Source organism: Takifugu rubripes, chromosome 13, assembly GCF_901000725.2.
Source record: "Takifugu rubripes chromosome 13, fTakRub1.2, whole genome shotgun sequence".
Classification (NCBI taxonomy): domain Eukaryota; kingdom Metazoa; phylum Chordata; class Actinopteri; order Tetraodontiformes; family Tetraodontidae; genus Takifugu; species Takifugu rubripes.
The window spans coordinates 20,833,481-20,859,188 of NC_042297.1; the positions used below are offsets into that span (position 1 = coordinate 20,833,481).

The 25,708-nt window shown below is 46.2% G+C and overlaps 1 protein-coding gene across 3 annotated transcripts; it reads right to left on the reverse strand.

Annotated features, from left to right (window-relative positions):
• Window positions 1–10: 10 nt before the first annotated feature.
• On the reverse strand, window positions 11–25,662 carry hipk3b (homeodomain interacting protein kinase 3b). 3 transcript variants are annotated; one of them, XM_011619088.2, is made up of 16 exons: window positions 25,300–25,662; window positions 20,269–21,592; window positions 13,104–13,227; window positions 9,981–10,100; window positions 9,803–9,889; window positions 9,493–9,677; window positions 9,250–9,409; window positions 8,232–8,355; window positions 8,032–8,153; window positions 7,787–7,905; window positions 7,390–7,557; window positions 6,980–7,309; window positions 6,738–6,884; window positions 6,396–6,661; window positions 5,120–5,259; window positions 11–4,704 (listed from the first exon to the last, which is right to left on the reverse strand). In XM_011619088.2, exons 1-16 carry the CDS (start codon window positions 25,370–25,372, stop codon window positions 4,231–4,233), a joined length of 3,963 nt encoding a protein of 1,320 aa, XP_011617390.2. In that variant the 5' UTR covers window positions 25,373–25,662; the 3' UTR covers window positions 11–4,230. The 3 variants fall into 3 exon arrangements, with proteins under 3 accessions (XP_011617390.2, XP_011617389.2, XP_029702266.1); XM_011619087.2 differs by having other exon boundaries at window positions 8,032–8,156; XM_029846406.1 differs by lacking the exon at window positions 25,300–25,662 and adding an exon at window positions 23,229–23,373 and having other exon boundaries at window positions 8,032–8,156.
• Window positions 25,663–25,708: the final 46 nt, after the last annotated feature.

A 25,708-nucleotide genomic window follows, 5' to 3' on the forward strand; every position in this document is an offset into this window, starting at 1 on the left:
AGGAGAGCTGCATCAATAGATTTTTTTTTTAATTCAAAGTGAATCTTAACAATAATACACCATAAAGTCTTATTTTGACACTCACCAAAAGAGTCACCTGGAAAACCCGCGTAATGTGACAAAGTAGAGAAGGCTTGGTCACACCTAAATCACTGAGAACTAGAGAGGAAACACTATCGCAAACTGTAAATAGACATCACATCCATAAAGTTAGTTTTCCCAGTCCTCATACTGTAAATATTGCACAGTGCAATTGCTACATGGCAAACTAGTGTAGCACAAAATTAAAATGAAAAGCAAATGCAAATGATTTAAACCTTAAACCAATTTAAGAAAAAAAAACAAAAGAAAACAAAGCCACATAAAATCTACAAGTACTAAAACAGTAACAGTTCATTATCAAGTCTATTTGATGAGCAATCTAAACAGATGATTCCATAACTTGCAGTGTGAATTAACTCTGAAATTGACACCAATGACCAGAACTCTGGAAATAAAAGCTTGAGCAAAACAAATCTCATTAAAATCAGTTACACAGTAGCACATTTAGACCAATACATACCCTGAATTAAGGTCTCTAAAGGATAATACCGCAGCAGAGGATTTTTTATGATATCAAAGTCAGAACTTTAATAGTAGCATTTTAAAAATGTTTTATCTGTTAAATATTCCATGAAATCTTTTTTAAAAAAAAAGAGAGAAAGAAATTGTTAATCCAGAAGTCAATCGTGTGGAACAGAAAGACCGTGTTAAGTTTCTCTCCACTTGCATCCATTCTTTCACCGACACGTATGGGAGAGTTTATGCAGGCGCATTGCTGGTGAATACCTTTGGAGGAATCGGACACAGACAGTTCACATGCTTGTTATGGGGACTGTTTCCAGGACTAATCAGCCAAGTGCATGCCTTGTCATCAGAAGCTGTTTCCCACAACGATACTGGAGCATGAGCAGTAAAGCGTACAGATTTGGGTTTAAAAGCCATCAAAAAAGAGAACATGCAACCATTAAACGTGGAGTTTTTCACTCGTGACTGACAGAAAAGACAATAATCTCCTGGACAGAGCACCTCTTCACCCAGATAAACCATCCGTTGCTCATCTGATCCAAAATGAATTGGGTGTCGTTAGCTTTGCTCCGGTGGTGCACGTGCGAGGCTGCGAGCAAACGTAAAGCGTGGAGATTTTCTAAGAACACTTGGTGGTGCAATGACCGCACAATGTAAATATTGCATCTGCTGCTCAGCCAGAGTGACACGTGAGCATCATGTCATTCAGAGTGCGTGACTGTCAGTGTGGTGCTGTCAACGTGGGAACTGCGGCGCCCGGCGCTGCCCAGGCTCCCCGGGCCCGGGCCCGGGACCGGGGACCGGGGACCCCGCAGTGGAGTTCTGCTTCGCTCGCTTCTCCTTGCGCGGCGGCCTGATCGATACGTTTCCGCCTTCCTCGCCAAATAAGCAAAGACGTGGCGGTCTCAAACGCCGGCGTTCTGTAATCTCAAGGCACGTACGCAGTGCTGCTCGCACTGTCTCCATTTAAGCACGGAACACGTCGACGATGGCCACAGTTTAGCGCTGATGACGACACTTTTGAAATGAGACACTCGTATAAAGGGGAGAGCGATTTGAACTCAAGGCAGTTAAGAACATCAAAATGAAGTGTTTGCTCTTGCCAGGTACAACAGTCGACAACTGTTCCATCAGTCCGACGCCAAACAGGTGTTGGAACTCAGCGGGCTGGACCGAGCCGGCCAGAATCCCCCCCGCACCCATGTGAGCGCCTGGCGGCGAGCGTGTGGACGTGCTGCACGCATCACTTCAGTGTTATCTTTTTACTCTGAACCATCCTTAAATAACGAACGCCACGGACTGTTTCCGGCATCTCACAGTGCTCCTACAACACCGACGGGTACTGCTAGCAGGCGTACAATGAAAAAGTTAAATCAGTCCTGCAAGCTACAGCTTCAGATGGGTACAAAACATCGATATGAAAACATAGAAAAAATTAAGTTACATCAATACGTCATTTATATGCAGCGATGAGCCCGAAAGGTTAATAAAGATAAAATACTGATGCCAAAAACACACACCCCGAGAAACAACGAACGCAACTAATGTTCATCATCAGCATTACAGTAGTTACAAAGACACGCCAAATATGAACGCAAAACACAAAAATCAAAACCACTTCTATTTCAGATCATTAGGGACCTATACAAAAAATAAAAATAAAATAGCAACGCTAGTTTTAAACTCAGAGAAATCACCTAATTTCACAGCTATTGAAGTGGCAATCATCATATAGCAGCTTATCTATGATACATTCAAGAAGAAATGATACGACTTATTAATTGCCCCACAAGCTAGACAAGAGCTCGGCCGTTTAAATACATTTTTTTGTTTCTTTCGTGGTAACCCCATCCTACACCTACGGTCTAACCAGGGCTACGCCAACAGAATAGCTACCTTGCTCAAGAAATGAATTACAGTCTTTGGTGCTGCACAAGCAACTTCATTTGAAAAGAAAAGACCAACCAAAAGGGAGTCGGAGACTCGTAAAACAAACAGGACCAACGCACACGGCACGTCCACATAGACTGGTGCTACCACCTATATTTATATACACGCGCACGGGTGCATACGTACACACGCATGTGTACTCGTATAAACACACAAACGTGTGTGTGTGTGTGTGTGTGTGTGTGTGTGAGAGTGTGTGTGTGTGAGTGTGTGTATTCCTCCCTGATGGAATGTGTAAAATAAGCAGTCGACACCTAATAAGCCTGAAGCCTTTAACACATGATATAATGTAAAGGGAAAGTTAATTTTATCACACATGCATAAATGAGAGAATTGCACACAAATTACTCACACCTTATCAAGCATCAGTACTAAATAGTCTAGCTATAGTATATGCTCATATACGTGGATATATCAAATACTGCATGGTTAGCTCAGGCTTAGAAGATTCCATACCATTAATAATAATTTGCATTTTTCCTCAGCTAACCAAAGCCAAACTATCACAAGACTAAACCGCTAAAAACAATGAGAAAACACACAAAATGATAACGCAAAAACAACTAATGGGGGGGGGGGGGGGGTCAACGACTAGTCAGATTGTATTGCAGATTGGACAGTACGAACACTGTCTGTGAGAAGTTTCACTACATAGAAAGTGATTATCAAATATTACGCAATGTTCCCTACATGAAACACCAATTCGGGGGGGGGGGGGGGGTTGAAACATTCGCCACAGCAAAGCATGCTGCTCTTCAAAGAACAGAAAAACACCCACAGCACGCTGAAATTTACACCAAGTCCAAATAATAAGCACCGCTATCTGTCATCCATCACATCAGCGCGAGCTACGCACGGACATAAACACGTGTGCACGGACATAAACACGTGTGCACGTACATACTCACACACAGGATGCATCAGTTGATTGGAATTTCAAGTGCTGCAGTCCAGTACATTAATATTCATGTATAGTCATATATAAGTAGTAACATTAACAACCTCAGATATGTAAGGCACTATGGTTGGGGACAGGTTAGACAATGCAGCGAGTCTTGTGACGCGGACAATCCGAGCGACGTCTGTGCGTCCGTCCGCTTTACGCTTTTGCTCATGCAAGACCACATGCAGCGTGAGGGACGACCCTATTAAAAATCGCTTAGCTGACTGACGTTTGCTAACACCGAGAGACACCCAAGAGTTACAAATACTTCCAACGCGGTACGACATACACTGTGGACGACGTGTGCATCTGTCGATCTGGAGCTAGACTGGGATGGCTTTACAAATATGAATGTGTCTTGCACACGTAAGAAGGCAATATAGAAAAATAGCTGGGATCAGGGGTGCTAAATCCTAACTATTAACACCGCCCCAATTATTTACCTGTTTTGAGGAGTATTCATAGAAGATCCAATGCAAAGATATATCAAATGTGCAAAACACATTAAGTGAGTTTAACTACTCATTCATTCTTTCATTCAATCATTCAAACATTATTTCCTTCTTAATTATGTCCAATCACCTTCACCATTGGAACTTTTTGACTTTTTAAAGCTTGAAATACAATTACACTCAAGTTTACATGATTCAAAAAATAGCTTGCTTTCTCTGTGGTTGTGCCACGGTTTTGGAAATGAAAACCATGCGCCAGAGTAATCGCCCCCTTCATTTAGCCCTGGGGAGGGGCAAATGGGGTGTGGGCAGTCGGACTCAGATGTAAGGGTACTGGTTTATTTTTGTGGGGCTGAGAGGGAAACTGGTGTATGCGGGCGAGGCGATGTAGGAGTGCGGGGGGAAGAGGGGCTTGAATTGGCCCTGGGGGTGCAGGGTGGGAGAGGGCAGAAGCCGGGGGTTGATGCCCACTGTGACTTGATGCATGATGCCTGCTGGGTGGGAAAGGTTGTAGGGGGGCTGCAGCACGGGAGGCCGGGAGGCAACGGGGGAAGGCAGGAGGTGGGCCACGGGCGCAGCCGTCACCAGAGAGCCAGAGGGCGGGTAGGAAAGTAAGGTAGGCTGGGAATGGGGGTGGCCCCCAAGGTGGGGGTGGGGGCCCGCCGTGTGGTTGGGACTGCTGTGGGACAAGGCGAATGTGTGGCCGTGCATTGTAGGAGGGATGTAGGCCTGTGGTCGTCGGTGGGTAAAGTTTCCGTTCCATTCCTGATGGCAGGAGCCGTAATGATGCACCTGAAGCAGAGAGGAACAAAGGCGGTCACTGGTGCCCCCTCCATAAAGGGCTCGTCCCCCTGGACAAGTCTGCCCCCCCCCCAACTGTTACTGAAAGGGCAGCGTGAGTGAAATTAACCCCACTTTAACAAATCTGCTCATTTGGTTCCTGAAAGGACCTTCCCAGGTTAGCGTGGTAGTGTAATAACATGCTAACGGCTGCTATGATACACAATCTGAGCTGGTGCGCCGCCTCACACAGGCTGGCCACCGTACATGCAGCTCCCTGCAGGGCGTAACAGTCACACATAAAATCACAACATAACCCACCATGAAAGTGGGAACGAGATGCACGTTCACGAGCTACCACAACGTTTGTAGACGTTCTCAGCAGCGATCCGACAGGATGTGTGAAGAACACCGTCATCGTGCTCACCTGCCCAAAGCCTAGCGGCTGCTGTTGCTGTGGCTGGAATGCGGGGGCTATTTTCTGCTGTCTGTTCAGGAGGGGCGTGGTGTGGTGATGCTGTCGTCCAGGAATGACTCGCCCTTTGGAGTGGCACGAAGACTCTAAGACTGTACGGGGAAGCCAGACGAGGACAGTGTTAATGGAGCAAAACGGCGACGCGCTACCAACATTAGGAAGACGTCCAGTACAGAAAGGATGCAAAGATATAGTGGATCCAAAGAGATCCGATATTTAGAGGAGCATTTGGAGGCTTCAGCGCCTTCAGCTGTGCTTGACCCTTTAAATACTGCCACAGTTGTGTTCCTGATGTTATGGTGGTGGCCATAAATATGTTTGGGAGGTTTGACAGGAGTTGGAATCAAGCTTATGGTGAGGTCAGAGTATCGGATATAAATACATCCAGTTGCACCAGCGCTGCCCTTTAATGTCGGGCTTCTGCTGCAACTGTTGCACCATCGCACGCTGTGGAAGGGGGGCACGAGAGGGTTATCTAAAAAATGCTCAGTTGAAGCCTCTGCTCGAGTAGACCCCTGAGGAGGCGACTCAGAGAAGAACCAGATGACCACATCTGTTAAGAAGCTCACATACGACATGCGTGACTCCCGTTAAAAAACATGCAGGTAGTTTTTGCCACATGCAGGTTTGCTGGTTTGGATTCTCCTTCAGAACATGGTGGGGCACCTGAGGGGCAGTTAGGCATGTCTTATGCAGCTTTAACACACAGTCACACAGAGAGAAAAGGGCAGCCTGTGGCCCGAATAGTGTCGACAGCAAACAAATACGTCATAGTTCAGCGCAGACTTGAGAGGCAGGTCACCCATAATCACCTGTGAGAACCCCAGCGGCCTACAAAGGCCGGGTAATCCCAGACCATGTGACCTGTGGGCAGACAGCAGCAGCTTTGATGGGATCTTCCAGCTAACATGACCCACTAACGCTGCGTTTCCGCTCTACTTTTTGCACGTTTCCACTCTGAAAAAGTCCCTGCTACACCCACTCGGCCGCTAAGACGGGAGTTTATTTTGGTCTTGTGTGCTGCCGCTGCTGCTCCGCCACCTGCGTTAGTCATTATGGTGGCATTGGAGCCAAGCTAGACTCTGATTTAATGTCATGAACTTTCCCAGCCATTTTTACTGCAGCTTTTTCTAAGAATAGAACAAACCATGAATATCACTTGGGGAACTTGATTTGAAACAACGTTGTCGTGTCTTTCTTCTTCGTTATTCATCACAGTCGATGTTACCTGTGTTGCCAGAGGTGTCGCTGGTCATCGCAGGGTGGTTGTTGTTGCTGTTGTGAACCCTCATAGGAGGCACCACCACAGTGCGCACCGTGGGCTTGCTGGGCTCGGTCTCAGGAGCAACACAGGCGACCCGGGGCTCACAGTTCTGATTACTGCCCGCCATGTAGCGCTGCTCTATGAACGGACTGCTGTTGTGGCCAGACGTGTTGGAGGGAGGCGAGCTGTCCACGGTGTCACAACCGCTCTCCTGTTCATCATCCGACATGCTGCCGGAGGACACATGGCAGAGGTTTAGATGGACCGCTTTCATGAATAGAATAATAAGTGATGTGTGGAGCGGACCTGTTGGGATGTTTGCACGGTGAGCTGCTGGAGTGGGCCGAGGCTGAGGAGCTGGTGCTCAGTGTGCTCTCTGGACTACTGAGGGAACAGACGCGTTCCATACTGACAGTGCTCTGACACGCTTCACAATCTGCACTACCTTTACACCTGCGTGATGACAGACACAAATTAGCATTTCAGTACCCAGAACTCACAAATATTGTATCTTTAACACCTGAATAAATCCGACTGCAGGTACTCACTCCCCCATTGAGTGCCTTTGTGCGCTCTCCACTTCATCACTGCTGATGCTGATGACGCTGACGGTGGGGCTCACCAGGTCAGAGATCACCATGGCCTGGCGCTGCTCCTGTGAAACTGAAAGCTCCTCACACTCTGGCTCCACTTTACAGCAGCTCTCCTCGTTCTCATCTGCCTGTTCTGTCGCTTGTTTGGCTCCGTTGCCACGGCCCGTCTCTGGACACCTGGCTGCCTCTTCCTCCACTTCCTGCACATTCTTTGCTATATCGGCCATCTTTGGGGACTGACATGTCAAATTTTGGATGTTTGTTGTTTGGGAGAAATTGTTGCCCCTGAACAGTTACAAAAAAAACCACATTTAAGTCAAGAGGTTGACACCGTTCTTTAAAAATGTCCTGTTCACAGGCTGTACCTGTTCACACAAGGCTTGGATCTCTTATTGGCAGCTGGCTGTGGCCACACCACGTGTGCAATGCCTATATTAACGGGCTGGTGGGTGGGCATGGTCATTTGGTTGGTAAGGAATGGCTGAGGGTGTGCAATCATGGAGCTATAATGGTTACCATGGGGATGCACCTTCCTGCAATAAGCAAGCAGAACATTGTAAAATGAGCCAAAAGCCTTCATCACCGTCAGAATGATCATTTTTCATCATCATGACTCATTGATTATTAACATTCAGGGGGGCACACGTGTTATAGCACCAGTACATCAGTACCTGGGGGCGTGTACAGTTATTACTGATGTTATAAAATACAGCATAGGGAGAAAATATACATTAGAAACAGACGTGTTAACTACACACTTACCCCCAATCAACCAGTCTCTGTGAGCCCACCACAGTGTCAGAGGTTGCTGGAGGGGGGGGCACTGAGGTGACCTGCTGCCAAGCTGGCACCAAGATCTGCTGTGCACGATTGGACCAGGCCTGTTCATTTAAAAAAAGAAGCAGGTATTTCTCAGATGTCTTGTCTCAATTCTAACACTCTGCCTATCAGAAGTATTGCCTCTCTATTCTCGGTCCTCATTTAAATTCTTGACGGTTCGTTTTTACCTGGGTGATGACTCCAGGCCTGATTTGCAGGGGTTGAATGGGGGGGGCTTGAGTGACCAGAGGCACGGAAGCCTCCATTCGAACAGAGTAACCTGCTGGTTTGGGTGGATTGGTGGGGATTCCTGCTGGGAAAGTCAACACCAGCTGTTTAATTAAGGTGGAATTTGGTCAGGTATACAAAGAAAAGCAGTAACCTATACCTTGAATGGTTGGTGGACATAAAATGAGTGCTTGCTGGAATGAGTCGCTGCATCCAAATGGGCCAGTTCCCGTCTGCAGAGGTATCCCAGGGTGCATCACCGTTGGAGCTGAGGGAGCGAGCCCCTAAAAAAGGCCGGAATAAATAGTCTGAGGTATAAAAATCTTCAGCAATAGAACAAAAACCCAGCAGATGGCGATGTCCAAAGACAGAAATGTGAAAGGAGAAGCAGGAACTACTGGGAAGAATTACTTACTGCCACTCTAATGAGAACTACTAATAACCAACGTGAATGTCATTTTTAACTGTGATAAAGCCAATCTCAAAAACACAATATCTTTGGGAGAGCACTCATGATCACGCATGACTCTCAGGAGCAGAAGAAAACAATGTTGACATTCCTCAGATGACTGTGAGGCAGTTTGGAGTTAAGCCTGATTCACTGTGCATGTTGCTATAATCACATTAATGAAATAACGAGAACTGTGCTCAGACTGTGCTGGTGCATATGACCCACCCCCAGCACATGACAGTAAGACAAAAGAGGCTTTCAGATGCTCAAGCTTTCAAAGTGACCTTCCTCTTAACGCCTTCAAAATGAGGAAAATGGTATCTTCTTCCTCATACTGAAACTAAAGTTAAAAAGAGACTCTCTTTTTTCTATATGCGGGAGTTATCAGAAAGCATCTGACTACATTTCTAGGTGCCAAACAAGAACTGCAGCTGCTTTACAGGCAACAAGCCACAGCTAAATTCCACTGTTTTTGGAGAACAGTGGCTTTTGGAACGATCGCATTAGAAAAAAGGGGTCGGCTATTCTCCTCAGCAACATTGATTTGCATTGTTGCCATGACCCCAGAAACATGACGTGATTTTGTTGCCATGACAATGAGTGCTGAGATGCAATAAGAAAGGCAAGTCAACGGTGAGGAAATTGTCTACATGATTAGTCGACACAGGGGCAGATAAACAAGAGCGAAACATGGGCTCGGATCTGGTGGCTTGTTTTGTTCTCCTACCTGAGCGTGGACGCCGGCCACCTTGTTGAACGGGTGGTTGACGGTGGCAGCAGAGGTCGTGGTCACGGGTCTGACGAAGGGACCTTTAGTCCTGTTGGTCACCTCATACGCACTGGTGCGACTCCAGCAAATATCCATGATGTGGAAACATGATTTCACACTAGGAGCAAAAGGTGAGGTGGGGAATTCAGGTGTGCAGGACAGTCGGAAGGATGCGCGTCTGCAGAGGCACTAGAGACTCACTGGTTGCTGTGGGGGAAGTCGAGCAGGTGTTGCATCGTCACAAAAGGGTGGCCGAGAGCTTCCACTGGGGCAATTCTCTCTTCTGCATCAATCAGCAACATCTTCTTCAGCAAGCCCACAAACTCTCGACGGTCCGCCTTCTCAGCCAGCAGGTCACTACCTTCCATATTCATCACCAGGTTTACCTGGAAGAGAGTTTTTGTCAGCGCTGCGATGTAACATGATTATTGTTCTGAGTAAACAACAATCAAGTTTCAAAAAGGAATGGTCAAAACGTCTGTAACCAGTGAGCCAGAGCAACTCCACATACGTGCGCTATGTCATCCAGACAGCTGAAGATGTACTTCCTCGCTTCCTTTGACTTCATTCCCGTCTCCGTCTCATGTTCATCTGTTGACTGAAGACAAAGAAGGTTGTGAGTTTCAAACTCAAGAACGGCGCTGGTGAAAATTCTCTTTAAATCCTTCAACAAACAAAAACCTCTTTACCTTAAGTCTCCAAGCTGCATATGGTGAATCCGACTCTTTACAAAAGAACCTCGCTGTTTTTGTCCCAACATTCAGCAAATGTTCGCCAGGCAAGCCTTGTGTCTGAGAAATGTACCTTATCTAACGGAATAAAGAAGAGATATTAGGAGGAATGGTTTAGTGTTGCGAGATGGAAATGTAAAGTTGACCAAAACGCATCAATCATTCAACGCTTCTGCTACACCGCTGAACCTTTCAAGACCTTTTCTTGGACGGAACATTCTGATCCGTTGCTTTGCTGCGATGACGGTTGTCAGTCTGATGCTATGGGCCAAATGTCACCCAGGTTTATGATGGGAGCCCAGTGAGAAGCCTGGCTGACGTTCATCACACTTGGGTGTTGAGCCAAAGAACCAGTCGAGGTTTGGTGTTGATAAGAACCAAAGATCTGGCAACGCACCCAGCGCCGCCTGGATCACGGACACGTGTGAGTTTGTAAGTTCTGAGGGGTGCTCAACCCGGTCGTGTTTCTGCGGTGCTCTTTACAGTGTACGAGATGGATGCAAACACGGGGCTGCCTTAAAAGAGCATATGGCCATCTGTGTGTGGGCGGGACCCGCATCTCTATTGATTGGTTATACACCATTATAGCAAACAACACAATCACAAGAGGTTCTGTCTGGCAGCAGGCATGATGTGGGTCCATATGCCATCTGCAAAGGCACACTGGCTTCTTCTGCAGTGAGCCACTGTTACGTAGCAACATTGTTAAATAAAAGATAATGTTTTCCAGTGATCGCGCTCCTTCACGTTCGTTCTAGCATTAACCTCGACCAAAAAAAGAAGAAATAGAAATCTAAATATTCTATGTTGTAAACGGAGCCGACCCAGAGGATGAACAGTCCGTAGAATATTGTTTAAGACGCCTTGTAAAATCTAATGTTCAGAGCGAAAGTGCAACTCTGCAGGAAGTCACATTTAGTTTCATATGCAAAATATTGCTGCACCTTTTGATATAAGTGACCTATTTTACTTATTCACCCTAACTTTATGCTTATTTCTCTGATTTTTTTTTTTTTTATTTAAAATGAAATATTTTATTTTGTAGCTGTAGCAGCTCGTTCAGTGGCCGCGCTGCTCTGTTAACGTAATCGAGTGGAGTTGGCATGTTTTAAATGGAGATTTAAGATCTTGCCGGCGTTATTAAGATAATACGGACGTATAGATCAAATTGATTCTTTAGGTAGTGTCGATAATTTTTAAATTTGGATCCGGATGGAGACGGCTCACCGCTTCTGCTGCTAGATACACACTTTCCACTGGCGCCCTGTACGCAGCTAGTGAACTACAGGTGTGCGCCGCCTCGCCCACCATCCCGCAGCTGTCAGCGAGGTCCACTCCCTGAAGCTACAGGGCTGGTTTTCAGGACTCTTGAGCAGAACCCGGTCTGCAGTGACCGTGTTCAGTATCCAGGATGCTGGATACTAATGTGGCATCCGTCTACACTGCCCCAACTCTGGAAAAAGCTGGTAATCCAGCCACGCGCTGAAAGCCTGCAGCGATTGTTGGCCGCCTGTCCCCTGCTGGAAATGCAATTGTACGGTTTTACAGGGCAAGTACTTTTTCTGGGACCCGGTGAATGATCTCATTGGCTGTGGAGCGCGGAGCCGAAAATGCCTTTGACACATCACAGGAGGAGAGTGTGAATGCCAGCCAAAATAAGAAGCCCAAACCCTCTGGATCCAGACCCAGCCATGGTCAGATGGTGATGTGGGCCTTTAATAAGTTTGGCTAATGTGGAACAGAAGAGAGCAGCAAAGTGCATCACCAAAAACTTCTATTCCGTGCCAAACAAGGGGCTCTGAAGGAATTTGGATAATGACGGAAAAAAGATTTAGAGGCATTTTGGAATTCCGAAAAAGGGGTTGGAATATAATGAAAGGTCACTCGAGTACGGACTGTTGTCACTGGGACTGGGTGTTATTATTCTATTAATTATGTCTATTAAAAACGTCTGTTGTGACTAGTGTTATTGGACAATATGTGGTGATCATGACAACAGCTATTTAACTATTTTTAACTACAGGATTTATCTTTGAGAGGAGAGTTGGACCATCAACCAACCAACCGCTGAGAGAGGTGTTGTTATCAAGTAACAATAAAAGCCTTTCAGAGGGCCTGTTATTTACTCCAGTGCACGTCTCGGTGCCTTCGGTCCACCTCCCTACGTACCGAGTCCTGGATCAGGAACGAGCATGTGAGTTTAGACACAGGCGTGGAAACAGGCCCCTCGGTAAAAGGAAGAGAGAGCGGAAGAGAGAGGGAGGAGTGGGCTCGAGGTAGGTGGGGGACGGGTACGTTCAGAGAAAGGGGCGATGTTGGTGCTGGGGTAAGAAAACACCTCCAGCTTTTCAATCACTGATCTGTTAGAAAGGTCTCGTTCTCTGTGAAACACATTTGGAAAATATATTAGCAAGTGTTGGCACAGTCTCATAGCAGATGAGTTTCCGAAGCAGCACACGCATCTAAACCTTACATGAATCAAAGTTCTGCCCCAGATATCTTTAAAAGTGACCAGCTTCTACAGAAACAGAATCCTAATTAAAGTGTGTGGGGCCATAAAACAATGGTATTAATGAGTGAGGCGCAGCCCTGAACCGGCGCCCTGACTGAGGCTCTATTGGTCGGCTGTGAGTGGGCAGGGCTCTCCGCAGAGGAAAGCTGCTCAGTGTAAGCCCAGATCAGTCTAGTCCAGCAAAGACAGTGTCTGGTCTCCAACGGGGGTGGGGGTGGACATGCTGAGCTACTAATAGACACTGCATCGCAAGAGCATTTCTTTCTGCTTACTGTCACAGATACCAGCAATCCTCTGGGGACACACGTCAACACAGAGGAAGTACATACAGCACCAGTTTGGCACCGGGTGTCATTACAGCCTTCAGTCTGTTGCTAAACTGAGACAATCCAGCACAGCCTTCCAGTATGTAGGCATCAGTCAGTCGGATCAGTTTCCCCACAGTTTGAGTTCTCCCTCCTTTACATGTCAGCATCATATAGAAAATATCTTCAGCCTCTTTGGAAACACCGGACCGGGGAACCGGCAGTTCGCACTGACTGTTTAAGAGAAAAATGATGTGTGTTTACCTGGTCATACTCCAGGGCCCCGGGATAAAGGGGCCAGCCCAGGAAAAGCTCGGCTATCACACAGCCCAGGGACCACATATCTATGGCTTCACAAAATGGTAATCCCAAAATAATCTCTGGAGCCCTGTGGAAAACACACACACAAAAACATAAATACAGGAACAGCAGTTACAGACATAATAACTGGTTGATGCAGAGCTCTTATTTGGATAACTATGAGCTGGTAACTGAGAATCTTCAGACATCAAATAGTTTGTGTTCCCTCTGTCCAAGTAGAAAGTAAAACTTAAGGGAATTTCCCACTTACTAGTGTGTAGTCAGATAAACTTAGAACAACCCTGTGGTGTGAGTTCACATGTGAAACTGGTATGAAACCATTTTGGTGCTTTAACAAACATGAGCTAATGACACCAGACCCCACTCCTACTGACGGGTTGTTGTAACGCTGGAAAGGTCCAGTTCATTAATATTTCCTCTTGTTCTTCTTTAAGTTGCGTGTTAAATGCTTTAAACCATGTGACTGGCAACAGAATAATGTATGGATCCATCGTTGCAGCTATAACAGAGCCAATCTTTACATTAATCGTTTGTTTCTTGGATTTTCATCAGGAATACAGACACAGTTATGGAAGGTGTAATATTGTGAATTCAGATTTATTTCAAACACGTGTGTCATGAATCTGTGACGGGCAGCCTGCAGGAACCAGCAGCACCGTTTTAACAAGGGATGACGCACACCTGTCAGCACCAATCCAGGTAAGACACGCGGCTAATCCTGTATACTATGATGGGCACGGACAGCATGATGAAGCCTCACCTATTTCCTGTTCCTCATCTCTGCAGCACAAAATCGCTTCAAGGGAAATTAAACTCTGCCAAAAGTTATTGTCAGAATATGTTGTCATTTTGAAAGAGTCTCTCACCAGACAAGTGGGAAATATTGATGCACACACACGCACACGCACACGCGCACGCGCACACACACACACACACACACACACACACACACACACACACACACACACACACACACACACACACACACACACACACACACACACACACACACACACACACACACACCTCTCAACACCTCAAAAAGAAAAGCTAATCTTAGAGCTGCTAAAATAAGTCTGAAGTCAGTTTGAGTAGCTGCAGGAACCGGTACTGTGCAACAAAAGACAAGAGGACGTAAGAAAGAAGAATTGCGTGTTTTGTTCTCTGCTTTCGCTCCCAAGAGAGCGAAAGCAGAGATCTCACATATCAACACAACCTTGTCTTCACTGGGGCTGCAGGTTACTGCTAAAGTCGACAATAAAGACGATGTGCATTTGAAACGTTGGATATTATTCAGACTGCAGCCAGTCGTCTAGAATGTAGCAAAACTCTGATGGGACTTAAAGCAGGAAAAGACACAAGGATGTGCTCACTACCTGAACGCTGACAGACAGGTGCACCGATGGCCTCACAAAAATGAAAGGAAACTGAAAGCGCTTGAAGAATGTGAGCTGTTTACATTATGATAAGATAAGATAAACTTTATTGATCGGGGAAATTCACGTGTTACAGCGGCAGCCCGTGGTGTACAGTAAAGATAGTACTAAAAATAAAGACTCTTATGTTATGTACATTACTATGTACATTATATACAGAAAGGAATGTCAGAAGATATGAAGAAAAATGAAGGTGCAAATAAGACATTCCAGAGGTAGAATGATTAAGTAGTGCAGAAAAATATGACAAACCATTGGTGCTACATGGTTTGGAATGGTAGTGTGTAATGGTGTGTGTGTGTGTGCATGTGTGTGTGTGTGTGTAATGGTGTGTGTGTGCGTGCACCCTTAACTTTAACCTTTGCTTGATTTCCCCACATCTGTTAATAATTAGCTGAGGCTGAACAGCCAATCAGAGTGCTCCGTCAGCACAACACACGCTGAATATGCATTAATGGTTGATGTGAACGGGCCATGGGTCCAACGCACCGGGCCAACCGGGCCAACTGGGCACAGAGACGTGACGACCACTCAAAGCTCGGTCGTGGATTTTCAAATGGAACATGCAGTAAACATGAATTACACACACTGAAGGACGCTGCTCTTCCACGAGGAAAACAAGGATGAAAGCAGACGAGCAGGCGTGACGTCCAGTCAGAGGTTGTAAAAACAACGTGGAGAAGGCCGACTATAAACCCAACGGAGGGTTATTTCCCCTTTATATTCGTAGTCGTGACCCTGCTTAAAACAACATGAAAGGTCTTTGTTGCTTCCAGCAGGTTATCTGAGCGGGTGTTGCCATGGCTGCGCCGCGCGGCTCTAATCAATGCAACTCCAGCATCACAGTGAAACCGGAGCTATTTTCTGTCCTTAGGAGATGACGTACGAGCCCAAGAGACGTGAACACGTGAGCAGCAGCCCCGTGAGCCCAAGTCAGACACACCAGGAAGACCAGGAGACGTTATTTTATATCAGATGGCGTCATGTCTAACAAGCCTCAGTAAATGAAAATGAGTTAATTTGTTTAAGATTAAAAAGTGCTATTCAGAAGGACTACGTTTGAACAGATGACCACAAGAAAGATGGTTCCAGTTCTGGGACTGTTCTCCTGCGTCTGGACTTTGGATGGAAGATTATCTAAAATAAATTTACCGCACACAGAAGTAGTCTGCACGACACAAATATAGATCAACTACTTTATTTACTGATTTACAAAAAAGGGACAGCGGGTGCTATTTTTAGATGGTGACCTATTAAATCCAGATTTTTTATCTCACCTGGAGAGATATGCTGAGAAATGTGTCTTAGAGAAGAGAACGGGCCTAATCCTCTTGTCCACCTCTTATTCTTGGCAATTATCTCATCCTCCAGAAATAGTTGTGAGCCTCAGCTCTGACCTCTCAGGGAGCAGCAAAGGTGAGGAGGGGAGCGAATAAGGCCGTCTGGAGCCCCATCTGCAGCCCCGTCCCAGGTGACCGTCAGCACATGATGCTGCACTCTGATGTTCTGGAGAAGCCACGAGTGAATGGGATGCAGCTCTCTCAGCAGAGCAGAGCAGAGCAGAGACAGAGGTGGAACACTCCCATGTTTAACATCATTTGTTCTTTCAGCCCTTAAAGAGTCAGGCAGGTTTTAGTGTCGCTAAGCTGCACATACGACAGCAGGTTCATTCAAAATAACTGCACATGATGTGATATAATTCTGCATCAGCCCAGAGAGAAGTTAAAACTGTTATTGTAGAAAAAACGTCTTCCAGCTGCCTTCTATGGCGACACTGCTGGAGTTCTGGGATTATTTAAGCGAACAGCTCAGCCAAGTGCAGGTTTAGTTCAAATATGCTGGAAACATGTTGGGACGTGGTGGAGACAAACTGGTCCTCGGATAAAGGCTCCAGCTTCTGCTTTCATTTCATTCATAAAAACAATGGGGGCATTGCGCAACACCAGGAAACCTGAAACGTTACACCCACATATATGAATAAGACACAAAAACGTAAAGCAGAATCAGTGTGCATTACACAACAGTTTTAATTCCCAGTGTAAGGGATAAAACTGCTATTTCCAAACACGCCGGTCCACTGTAACATCATGTTGCGTCACAGCAAACTCAGCGCTCACATTTAGTGGACATATGGAGATCAAAAGAGCTGAGCTTGGAGGCCCGCGACCTTGAACGTGGAAGTGAGAGCTCTCTAGTATTTCATGGTGTCCGTTTTTCATTCTGGCGGCTGTGTTGCCTCACCATCTATAGAAGCGAACGCCACTGGCGGACGGCCCGCGGGCTATTTTAAGTAAACCTTCGCCCTCATACGCAGCAACACCCTCCCAAGTCAGCGTGTTTGCTTCCCAGGGCTGCAAACTCAGGCTTTTACCAAAATTTAGAAGTCAATCTCGGTTTGAGATTCCTTTTTTTCTGAAATCAAAGCTAGCGAGTTAAACAGAAAGGTGGGCTCCAGCCGCCGGTACGCCGGCCTGTGGCTGTCTCCTCCCTGGTCACTATATTTGGACAATATTTGCTGTTATCTGATTTCTACGGCCAACGATGCCATTTTGAAACGGCTGCATATATTGCAGACGTCTCATTAACTCTGAAGACGTCTCACTGATACAACATGTCTGGTTGCCAGTGGCAACGCTGCTAGATAATGATTCAAGTTCCAGAAACCTTGATTGTCCTTCACATCGTGATGGGCTGATTAAATTAAAACAAAGCAAATAGATTAAAATGTGGGGGTTCATGTGGTTGTGGCCTTTATGCTCTGACCTCCGCCACTGTGCGAGTGACAATAAAGATTTATGTCAGCAACGTTCAGTACTTGTTACAGTTTATTTAATCACATTGAAGTCATTTAATTGCAACAAGCTGCTGTCCTCATTATTTCTGTCCAGATTGTTTTGCTTTGTCCCGATGGAACTTTGAAGGTACATCTGTGCAAAGGTGAAAGTTCTTTAACGAGACATGTTTCTACCTCCTGTGATCAGATCGTTCTCAGGTTCTCATCTAAACTCTGATTGGTGATTGGCCATAAAATTCCCACCCAACTGTGCCACAATCTTTAGTGCCATCACTTCCTGAGCTAAACCTCATGAGCAGGAACCATAGAATGATTTTGCACCATAATCTTCCCCACATGTGACAGGAAGCATCATGAAACCCTAACCCTCAGTCAAGGTTGGAGTGGACACAGATGTCAGCTGGACGTTTTACTCCCAGAAACAAACAAACAAACAAACAAACAACATCTCTTTTTTCAAGTTTTACGTCCCTAAACGCATCACCGTTGCTGCCTCCTCACTCAACTGACGATAAAGCTTCATGATATCACGCGATTGTGTTGACTGTTAGCAAGGTAGGCGTGCTAACGGCAGCGTGATGACGTCACGAGCGGGAACACTGCAGGAATACAGCGGGAATACTGCAGGAATACAGCGGGAAGACAGCAGGAATACAGCGGGAAGACAGCGGGAAGACAGCGGGAAGACAGCGGGAATACAGCGGGAATAGAGCGGGAAGACAGCGGGAAGACAGGAGGAATACAGCGGGAAGACAGCGGGAATACAGCAGGAATACTGCAGGAATACAGCGGGAAGACAGCAGGAATACAGCGGGAATACAGCGGGAAGACAGCGGGAAGACAGCGGGAATACAGCGGGAAGACAGCGGGAATACAGCAGGAATACAGCGGGAAGACAGAGCATTTAAGCCAGACAATAACAAACTGTCTGGGCCTCGTTACAGCGCTGCAGCGTCCTGACATCACATGAACCGTGTCTAGTAACTCGGAGGTCTTTTTGTAAACGGAGCATCGAGCCCGTCCCGTTTCATTCTGTGACATCATCGATGACGTCTGAAGCCTCGTCTGTGTCTTAATCCAAATGCAACAGAAAGCTTTTATTTCTTAATCAAATCGGATAAAAGTTACGGTGCTCGTTAGCAGATAATAATCACTGTCCTTTGGCTGCTTCAGCCAACTTCTTCAACATTTCTGTTCCAGTGATAAAACTGTTGGAACTGACTTCTCAGGGATCATGAAAGGGCCTCTGACCTCATCAATACAGGACTCCATTTGCTCGGTGTACGAAAACATCAGCCTTTCAAACTGGTGATTTTTGGTTTTGTCAAAGTTTATCAATTCAATTTCAACATTTAGTCAAGGAAAAAAAAAAACAGGCCAAAGAATCGTGATCTCATTTCCAAACCAACAACTGCGATTCATATTTATCCCAAAATTTCTAATAGAGGATCAACATAAATTATGTCAGAGGAAAAATCTACAGTAGACACGAGTCCGGACAGACACTGAGTCATTCTTTTCCACCAACATTAATCTAATTCCCTGTGGAACAGGCTGCTCCACTGCTTAGTGTACAGAATTATTCAAAGGCCATGCAAATGCCTGTCATTAAATCAGCCTGGCACTGACCTGGATTTGCTTCAGAAAGCTCCCTCACTCCTCTCCCAGCTTTACATATCAACGTTTAAGAGAGAAAACTTTCTTAAAACATTCCCTGCTACAATCATTTGCCATCAGTCTGTGTGAACCTGATTAAAAGATTCTTTTCACCTTTTTTTCACCTGCGAGGAACAGACACATCCCAACAGGACGCTGACCTCCCCCCCAGCACGGCGGGAATACAGCAGGAATACAGCGGGAACAGCTAACCACCTACTCTCTGAACTTAGGAACACCTTTTTAAAGCGATGGTGAACTCTCAACATGGAGTATTTGAACATACGTACCTGCATGTGTGTGTTTGGTATTTTCCACTAATCCCATTAGTTTGCTTTAAGTGTGTGATTAAACAGCCTCTTAATCTCATTCTCAAATCCAAAGATGGACGCATTCGAATTAATAAAAAGATTTCTCCCCCTGGGGAGCATGCATATGGACCACCCAGATGGTCAGAGGACCCTGTTGGAAGCATAATCACGTGGAATGTGGTGTCTACGTGGACCTGATCATGCCTACAGTCTAGCCTGGGAGACGTGAAGCATCGGCACATCCTTTCGTACCGGCGAACGCTCGTTTCTGTGCTTTAGTGAGTGTGATGTGTGTGTCCCAATAGTCACAACGTGCAGGAGTGAAGCACCATAGCAATGAGGCAGACAGTAACCCTGGCCATTTGGGGCATCTCCAACATCTTTAAAACACGTCTACAGATGCACGTGTGAACAGAAATACGTGGAGGAAGAACCAATGCCCGCCGGATCAAAGTGCTTAAAATATTGGAATGGGACCGTGTCTAATTTTATGTCTTTGTGAGATCCAGGAAAAGGCATAAACTTTGCAGTCGACTCAATCCTTCCTCTCATTACATAACAGATACTATTTCAGGCCTATTCAGCTCTAACTGACCACAAAAAACACAGTTGTGCTTCCTAAATAAACATTTAAAACTTGTGAATGGCAGAAAAGGGAGTTGTCTTCTCTTCCCTCTCTCGACTGGTCAGAGTTTTCCAATAAATGCTAATTAAAGCTTATTTTTGCTTGAATGTGGTGCAGAACATTGTTCTAATTAGGTTCTCTCTGGCTTTGTGGCGTGTGCTTCTTAAACAGGCAGGATATTGCACGGTGTGGAAACCATTCTCATGCCTGCTGAAGGGTATTTCATAACGCTGTAATCACACAGACTGAACCAATGTGGAAAACAGACTCCGTTTAGCATGCTTACCTGTAGTATCGAGACTGGAGGTAAGTTGAGCACACGGCTTTGGACACGTGACTGGCAGAGCCGAAGTCGATCACTTTCACCCTGTAGGGCTGCCTCACTGGATCCACCAGCATGATATTCTCTGGCTTCAGGTCTGCATGAATCAGACCCATGCTCCTCAGCTTCTTCAGAGCTGTAGCTACCTGCTGCAGCACAGGTCTGATCACTTTCAGGGGGAGCGGGCTGAACTTATTCTGCTTCAGGAAATCATAAAGGTTCTGCTCCAGCATCTCGAACACCAGGCAGGTGTGGCTGCGATGCTGGAAGCATTCGAAAGCTCGCACTAGGTTGTGCTCGTCGGCGTTCTCCCCGCTCAGGCGAGCAAGGATGCTGACCTCGATCTGACCCTGCCGTGCGTAGGAGGGGTGGTTCTTCAGGATCTTCACGGCGACCACCTCGCCCGTGCCCCTGTTCCAGCACTTCACAACTTGGCCAAACGTGCCACGTCCCAAGAAATCCAGCACCTCGTATGTATTCTTCATGGAACACAGAACTTCATGCTGTACTACCTGATAGTCCCCATCGCCAGCTCCCGCTCCCCCAGTTGCTCCTAAAGCCCCGTGCCCTACACCCTGCTTGGAGGCCCCCCCTCCGGCCCCCATGGCTGCGGGCGCAGGCATGGTTGCATTACCCACATTTGTTGTTTGCAACATGGCGGGCAACAATGACAGTTCTTCCACAATCTGCATGGTGCTCCCGCGATTATCCAGCTCCTGGCTTTTACGTTTCAGCCCACATCGCTGAGAGCTGTCTGCCGAGTTCAAACCTCCACAGTCCTCTTCTCTGTCGCCCTCCTCCTCACCGACTCCCTGGCCTCCTCCACTGCAGCCCTCTCCCCGTCCCCCTCCTCCTGCTCCTGCTGCTCCACTGCTGCCTCCACTTGCTGTGACTGTCTGCTCCTGCTGCCGCTGCTGCTCGTTGCCCTGTGAGAGAGAAACCCCTGCGTCCTGTTGCTGCTGGCCCACAGCTGGGCCCGAGAGGCCTCCCTCCACTCCTCTCTTACTGGCGTGTTGTCTCTGTACGCCGCGTACCACCACGGTCTGCACCGGGTGCTCTTGTCCTTCACGCACTTTCACACTGACTGCAAGGTCTCTTCCAAACGCGTGGGCTTGTTTTGTTGGGTGCACGATGCTGAGGGTTCTACTGTTCAGATAAGTCCGTGGGTGTGCTCTCTCCTTGGACACACACTTGCTGGGCTCGACTTTGAGTTTCTTCACGCTGCTAAAGGCACTTGTCTGGGTTTGATAAATGTGTGGTGGGTACACCAAGACTTGTGAGGCCATACCTGCAGAGAGAAACGACAAAGCAATGGGTCTTTAAATGACAGCTTTGGGGGGGGGGGGGGGATGGAAAAACACAACATTATCAGCCTTAACTGGGCTATTTTTGCAAAATATATTATATTGGTAGTTTGAGAATAAGATGCCAGATGCCAATTGTGTATTTTGAATCCTATACAGTATGACATCACAACTAGTGACCCGGTAATCATTCTCTTGTTGGTCCACTACACATTTCGACTAGATTAGGACCAAATAACACTTTATTTTGTCTTCACCAACTCGTTCTATCTACTACAATCCCACCAACACCTCCGAACAGAAGATGACTAACATCTCTGAGGTTTGCCTGACCTTTTCTCCTACTTCCATACATCCCACTGTGGGTCTCTAGGCAACCAAAAGAGCTAGAAAGAGGATAACCCACAAGGAGAGGAAAATAAAAAAAGACTGAAAGGCATTTTTCCCATTTATTTAAGTATGGGTGTGTTTTCAACCATTCCTAACCATCGAGGCCACACAGCAAAAGCTAAAATACACTCGAGTATAAGAAACAAAACAGAGACACCCGAGATATTGCATTTTTATGGCAGTGACCCTTTTTAAAATCTACTTAAAATCACACTGAAAAATGGGCAAAAGAAAGAAAGATGCACACAGGAATCTGCTCGTGTCTAATTCATCCCAATCAAACAGAATCTCAATAAAGGCTGCAGCAAAGAAAATGAACGGCCACTAAACCAAAGCAATAAAAAACAAACCCAACATTTCTGTTTTATAACAAGCAGAAAAGATTCTTGCACCTCATCTGAAAGCTCAGCCAGAGAAAAAAAGCTTAATAAAAGCTAGAATACAGAAGTGAGATTTTAGCTGGTAGTACATCTAAAAGGAGTCTAAAAAAAGGAGTTTAAAAGCATGAATGCTTGGGGTGTGATAAAACTATGACCACGTGTCTCAACTGTAACTCTCTCAAGCACTCGGACGGGAACTTCCTGTCGCAGGTCGATCACTCATACTTGACAACCAAGATCTTGGTTTAATATACATAAGTTCCCATGTTAATCAAGGTCAGAGCCCATTCATAACAGCTGGTCGTGGAAGAGCAAAAGTCCAGAGGAAACCCCCCAAAACCAGCGTCATCTCCTCTCTCCAGGATGAGGCTCCTCTGTAGGCCACTCAATAGGAACCAGAGCGTCTGTGTAGCGACTCCAGTCAAACAACACTTGTGTTGAGTGCTGATAGCACTGATCACATTCATCTCAGGAGCCACGATTCCAGCTGCTTGCTGGTAAACGAATGCTGGGGAACTATTTATGGCCGTGGTGTTTGACTTCACAGCTAAAAGTGAAAAGCAGCATCAGGGCGATCAAAAGCTTAGACCTGGGCACACCGAGCTATAAATGGCTGCGGTCCTGCCACACATTAAAAAAGACACCTTACTCATTTGGATTTTGCCCTGACAGGAGCAGTAAGACTTTCACAACAAAACCCCTCAATTCTACACCAATCATGTGTAATATGTAAAAGAATGATCAGTGAAGAGGTGTTTGGGTGGTGAGAACCATTTACACAACCTCAGTGTGTCCTAATCAGGTCCTGCACGACTCATATGCTAGCTCCTAGCAATACTGTGTGACGAACGTTTGCTTAGCTCGTGTGTCTGGAAGGCTCAGCGTGCTCCAACCAAGCCGCCGTCTATCAGAGCTCCTCCAGCCAGGCTGCTTCCTGTGCAGGCAGTGCAGGATGTAGAGCTGAGGAGCAAGAGCACAGCTGAGATGGTCCCCTCTATGTAGGTCTGCATGATCCAAACCACCCGAGACTGCACTTGCACCCCTCCAAAAGCATCCATGGATTCATCGCAGGGACGTCCAGGCACCAGAGGCGTCGCAGCACAATCATCGAGTATTGCTGTGCTCTTTTAGCTTCATTCGTTAGTCTTCACTAACATCAACAAAGACAGCATGACTTGATGAAGAGCACGAAATCACACAGCATCGTTGAGTTCAGATATGGGCACCACCTCTTTAGAGAAATGAAAGCAACAACTGGAGGAATCCTCCCTTCCTGTATTTTCTAATTTTCTAAAACACACTTCCACATATACATTTTTGGAAGTGAGCAGCAGGCTCCTATAGTTTCTCTAGCATCTTATTGTGTTTAACCTTCCAATTATAGTCCTATATCATATTTAAATATTCAAAATACTGCCGATTACAAAGCAGTTTTCTCGGATTTCAACATGGCACAAACTGAAAAAAGGGCAAACAGCAGTAAGGAAACCCTGATCAAAAGCTCCTGTCTGAGCTCCTGCAGACTGGCATTTATCACTGAATTATTTAGGTCACTAATTACGCTGCTGAAACATTAAAACAGTCCTTTCGGTTATGATACAGTGCAACTAAACACACTGGGTCTTCTGCTCAGGAGAACCTTACTCGTAAAGTTTGTTGCTACAGTGATTTCTTTTTTATGTGTGTTTCTGTGGATCCAGTTTTCTGTTTCAGGCTCTTTTATCACCATCAGCCTTGTGTGGGCGACCTTGCACCCGATACATTGATGATTGCTACACACCAGGAGCCAATAACACAAAGCACAGCATAAAGCTGTAGTTTACACATCTGTAATAATCAAAGAAGGCAAATGGTGGAGGAAATAAAGAGGATTTCTTCAGACACCATGCTGTGATCCAGAAAAGCATCATCCTATTCACGTAAACATATTCAGGATATTAATTATCCTGGTCTGAGTGAACAGGTAAGAACCCAACAGAGCTACACCAGTAGAGTCCACAAATAAACCCCCAAACTGTTTGATTCCTCAGGAACGAGGCAACAAAGTCTGAAACACACAGCCAGAGCTGGTTAAACTGGACCGGAACCAGTAACAACACACATGCTGACCATACAGGACGCCTCCATCACACGGCTTCGAATTCAGCCTGTTAATGTGTCATAACCAGTTTTAGATGGTAACTAAGACGCCCGAGGAAGCTTGTTGACCAAGTTGACCAAAATACCTGCCCACGCTGGAAGGTCCTTTAAACTTTATCTTGGAATTCCCTCCAGGCCATCAACAGTTTTCCACCCGTGAACGAGATTTCAACGGATGTTCAAAAGCATCAACGACGTTTTTCGACATAAAGCAGCGCCATTTGTTGCGTAATATTAGACACATTCATTATAGCATAATGAGTGTCCTGAATAGCTGAGTTAAGGTGGGTTAAAATGGCTCTTAAACGTGTGTGCACGTCAGCAGGATTTTGCAATGGACTTTCCCGTTTAGTCACAACTATCGGGGAATTTCAGATGTGCGTTGGTTGCTGCAAGTTCAACATTGGCCCAATCTAAAGTGCTCCGTTAGCAGGTTAATGATTGAGAGAACCCGCAGATGAAGCCAGAGAGCTGGAGCAGCTCTGGAGACGTTGCCAACAGTCACAAACACTGGATGGGAATCATCGACCCGCCTGCTTTATTGGCTTTAGCGACCTCCCCAACGGGCTTGGTTCACCATAGTAAATAATAACAATAATAAACAATAAACGGCTCGATAACAGAAGCGTGGTGGCCGTTAAACCTGCTGAAACCACACGATGCTCGCTAGCTAAGTTTGCAGCTCACTTATGACTTTTCGTTACGTCACATTTAAAGTATGACTCGAATGTTAAACACGCTAATATTTCACATTAACAGCTGTTGTTGACCACGCCGCTTACCTTCACATAGAGTCACTATAAGTATGATCCAGGGCTCCGCTGAACATGTTATGGACTTATAAATCCATATCATGCACAGTTCGCCTGCACCGCTGCCATCTTGTCCGAGACGACAGGAAGAGAGAGCTCTCTCTCGGTAACGACACCATCTCCCACATTTTAAACATTACACAACTCCTACATATGTGCGTCCACAAACACCTCGCAGACCCAAACTTGTGGCAGTGGAGTTCAAATTCGTCTTCTTCGTGTTTGGGCCAAGTAGCCCATCTCTCTGGCCGTTCCTGCCAGCCCGAAAAGACGCGTTGTTGCGCGGCCTCGCAGCCTCGAATATGTCCCTTTTCTCTAGCAACCGCGAGCGAATGTTTGTGAACTGACGGCATCGGCCAGACCAGAGCAATCGGCCGCC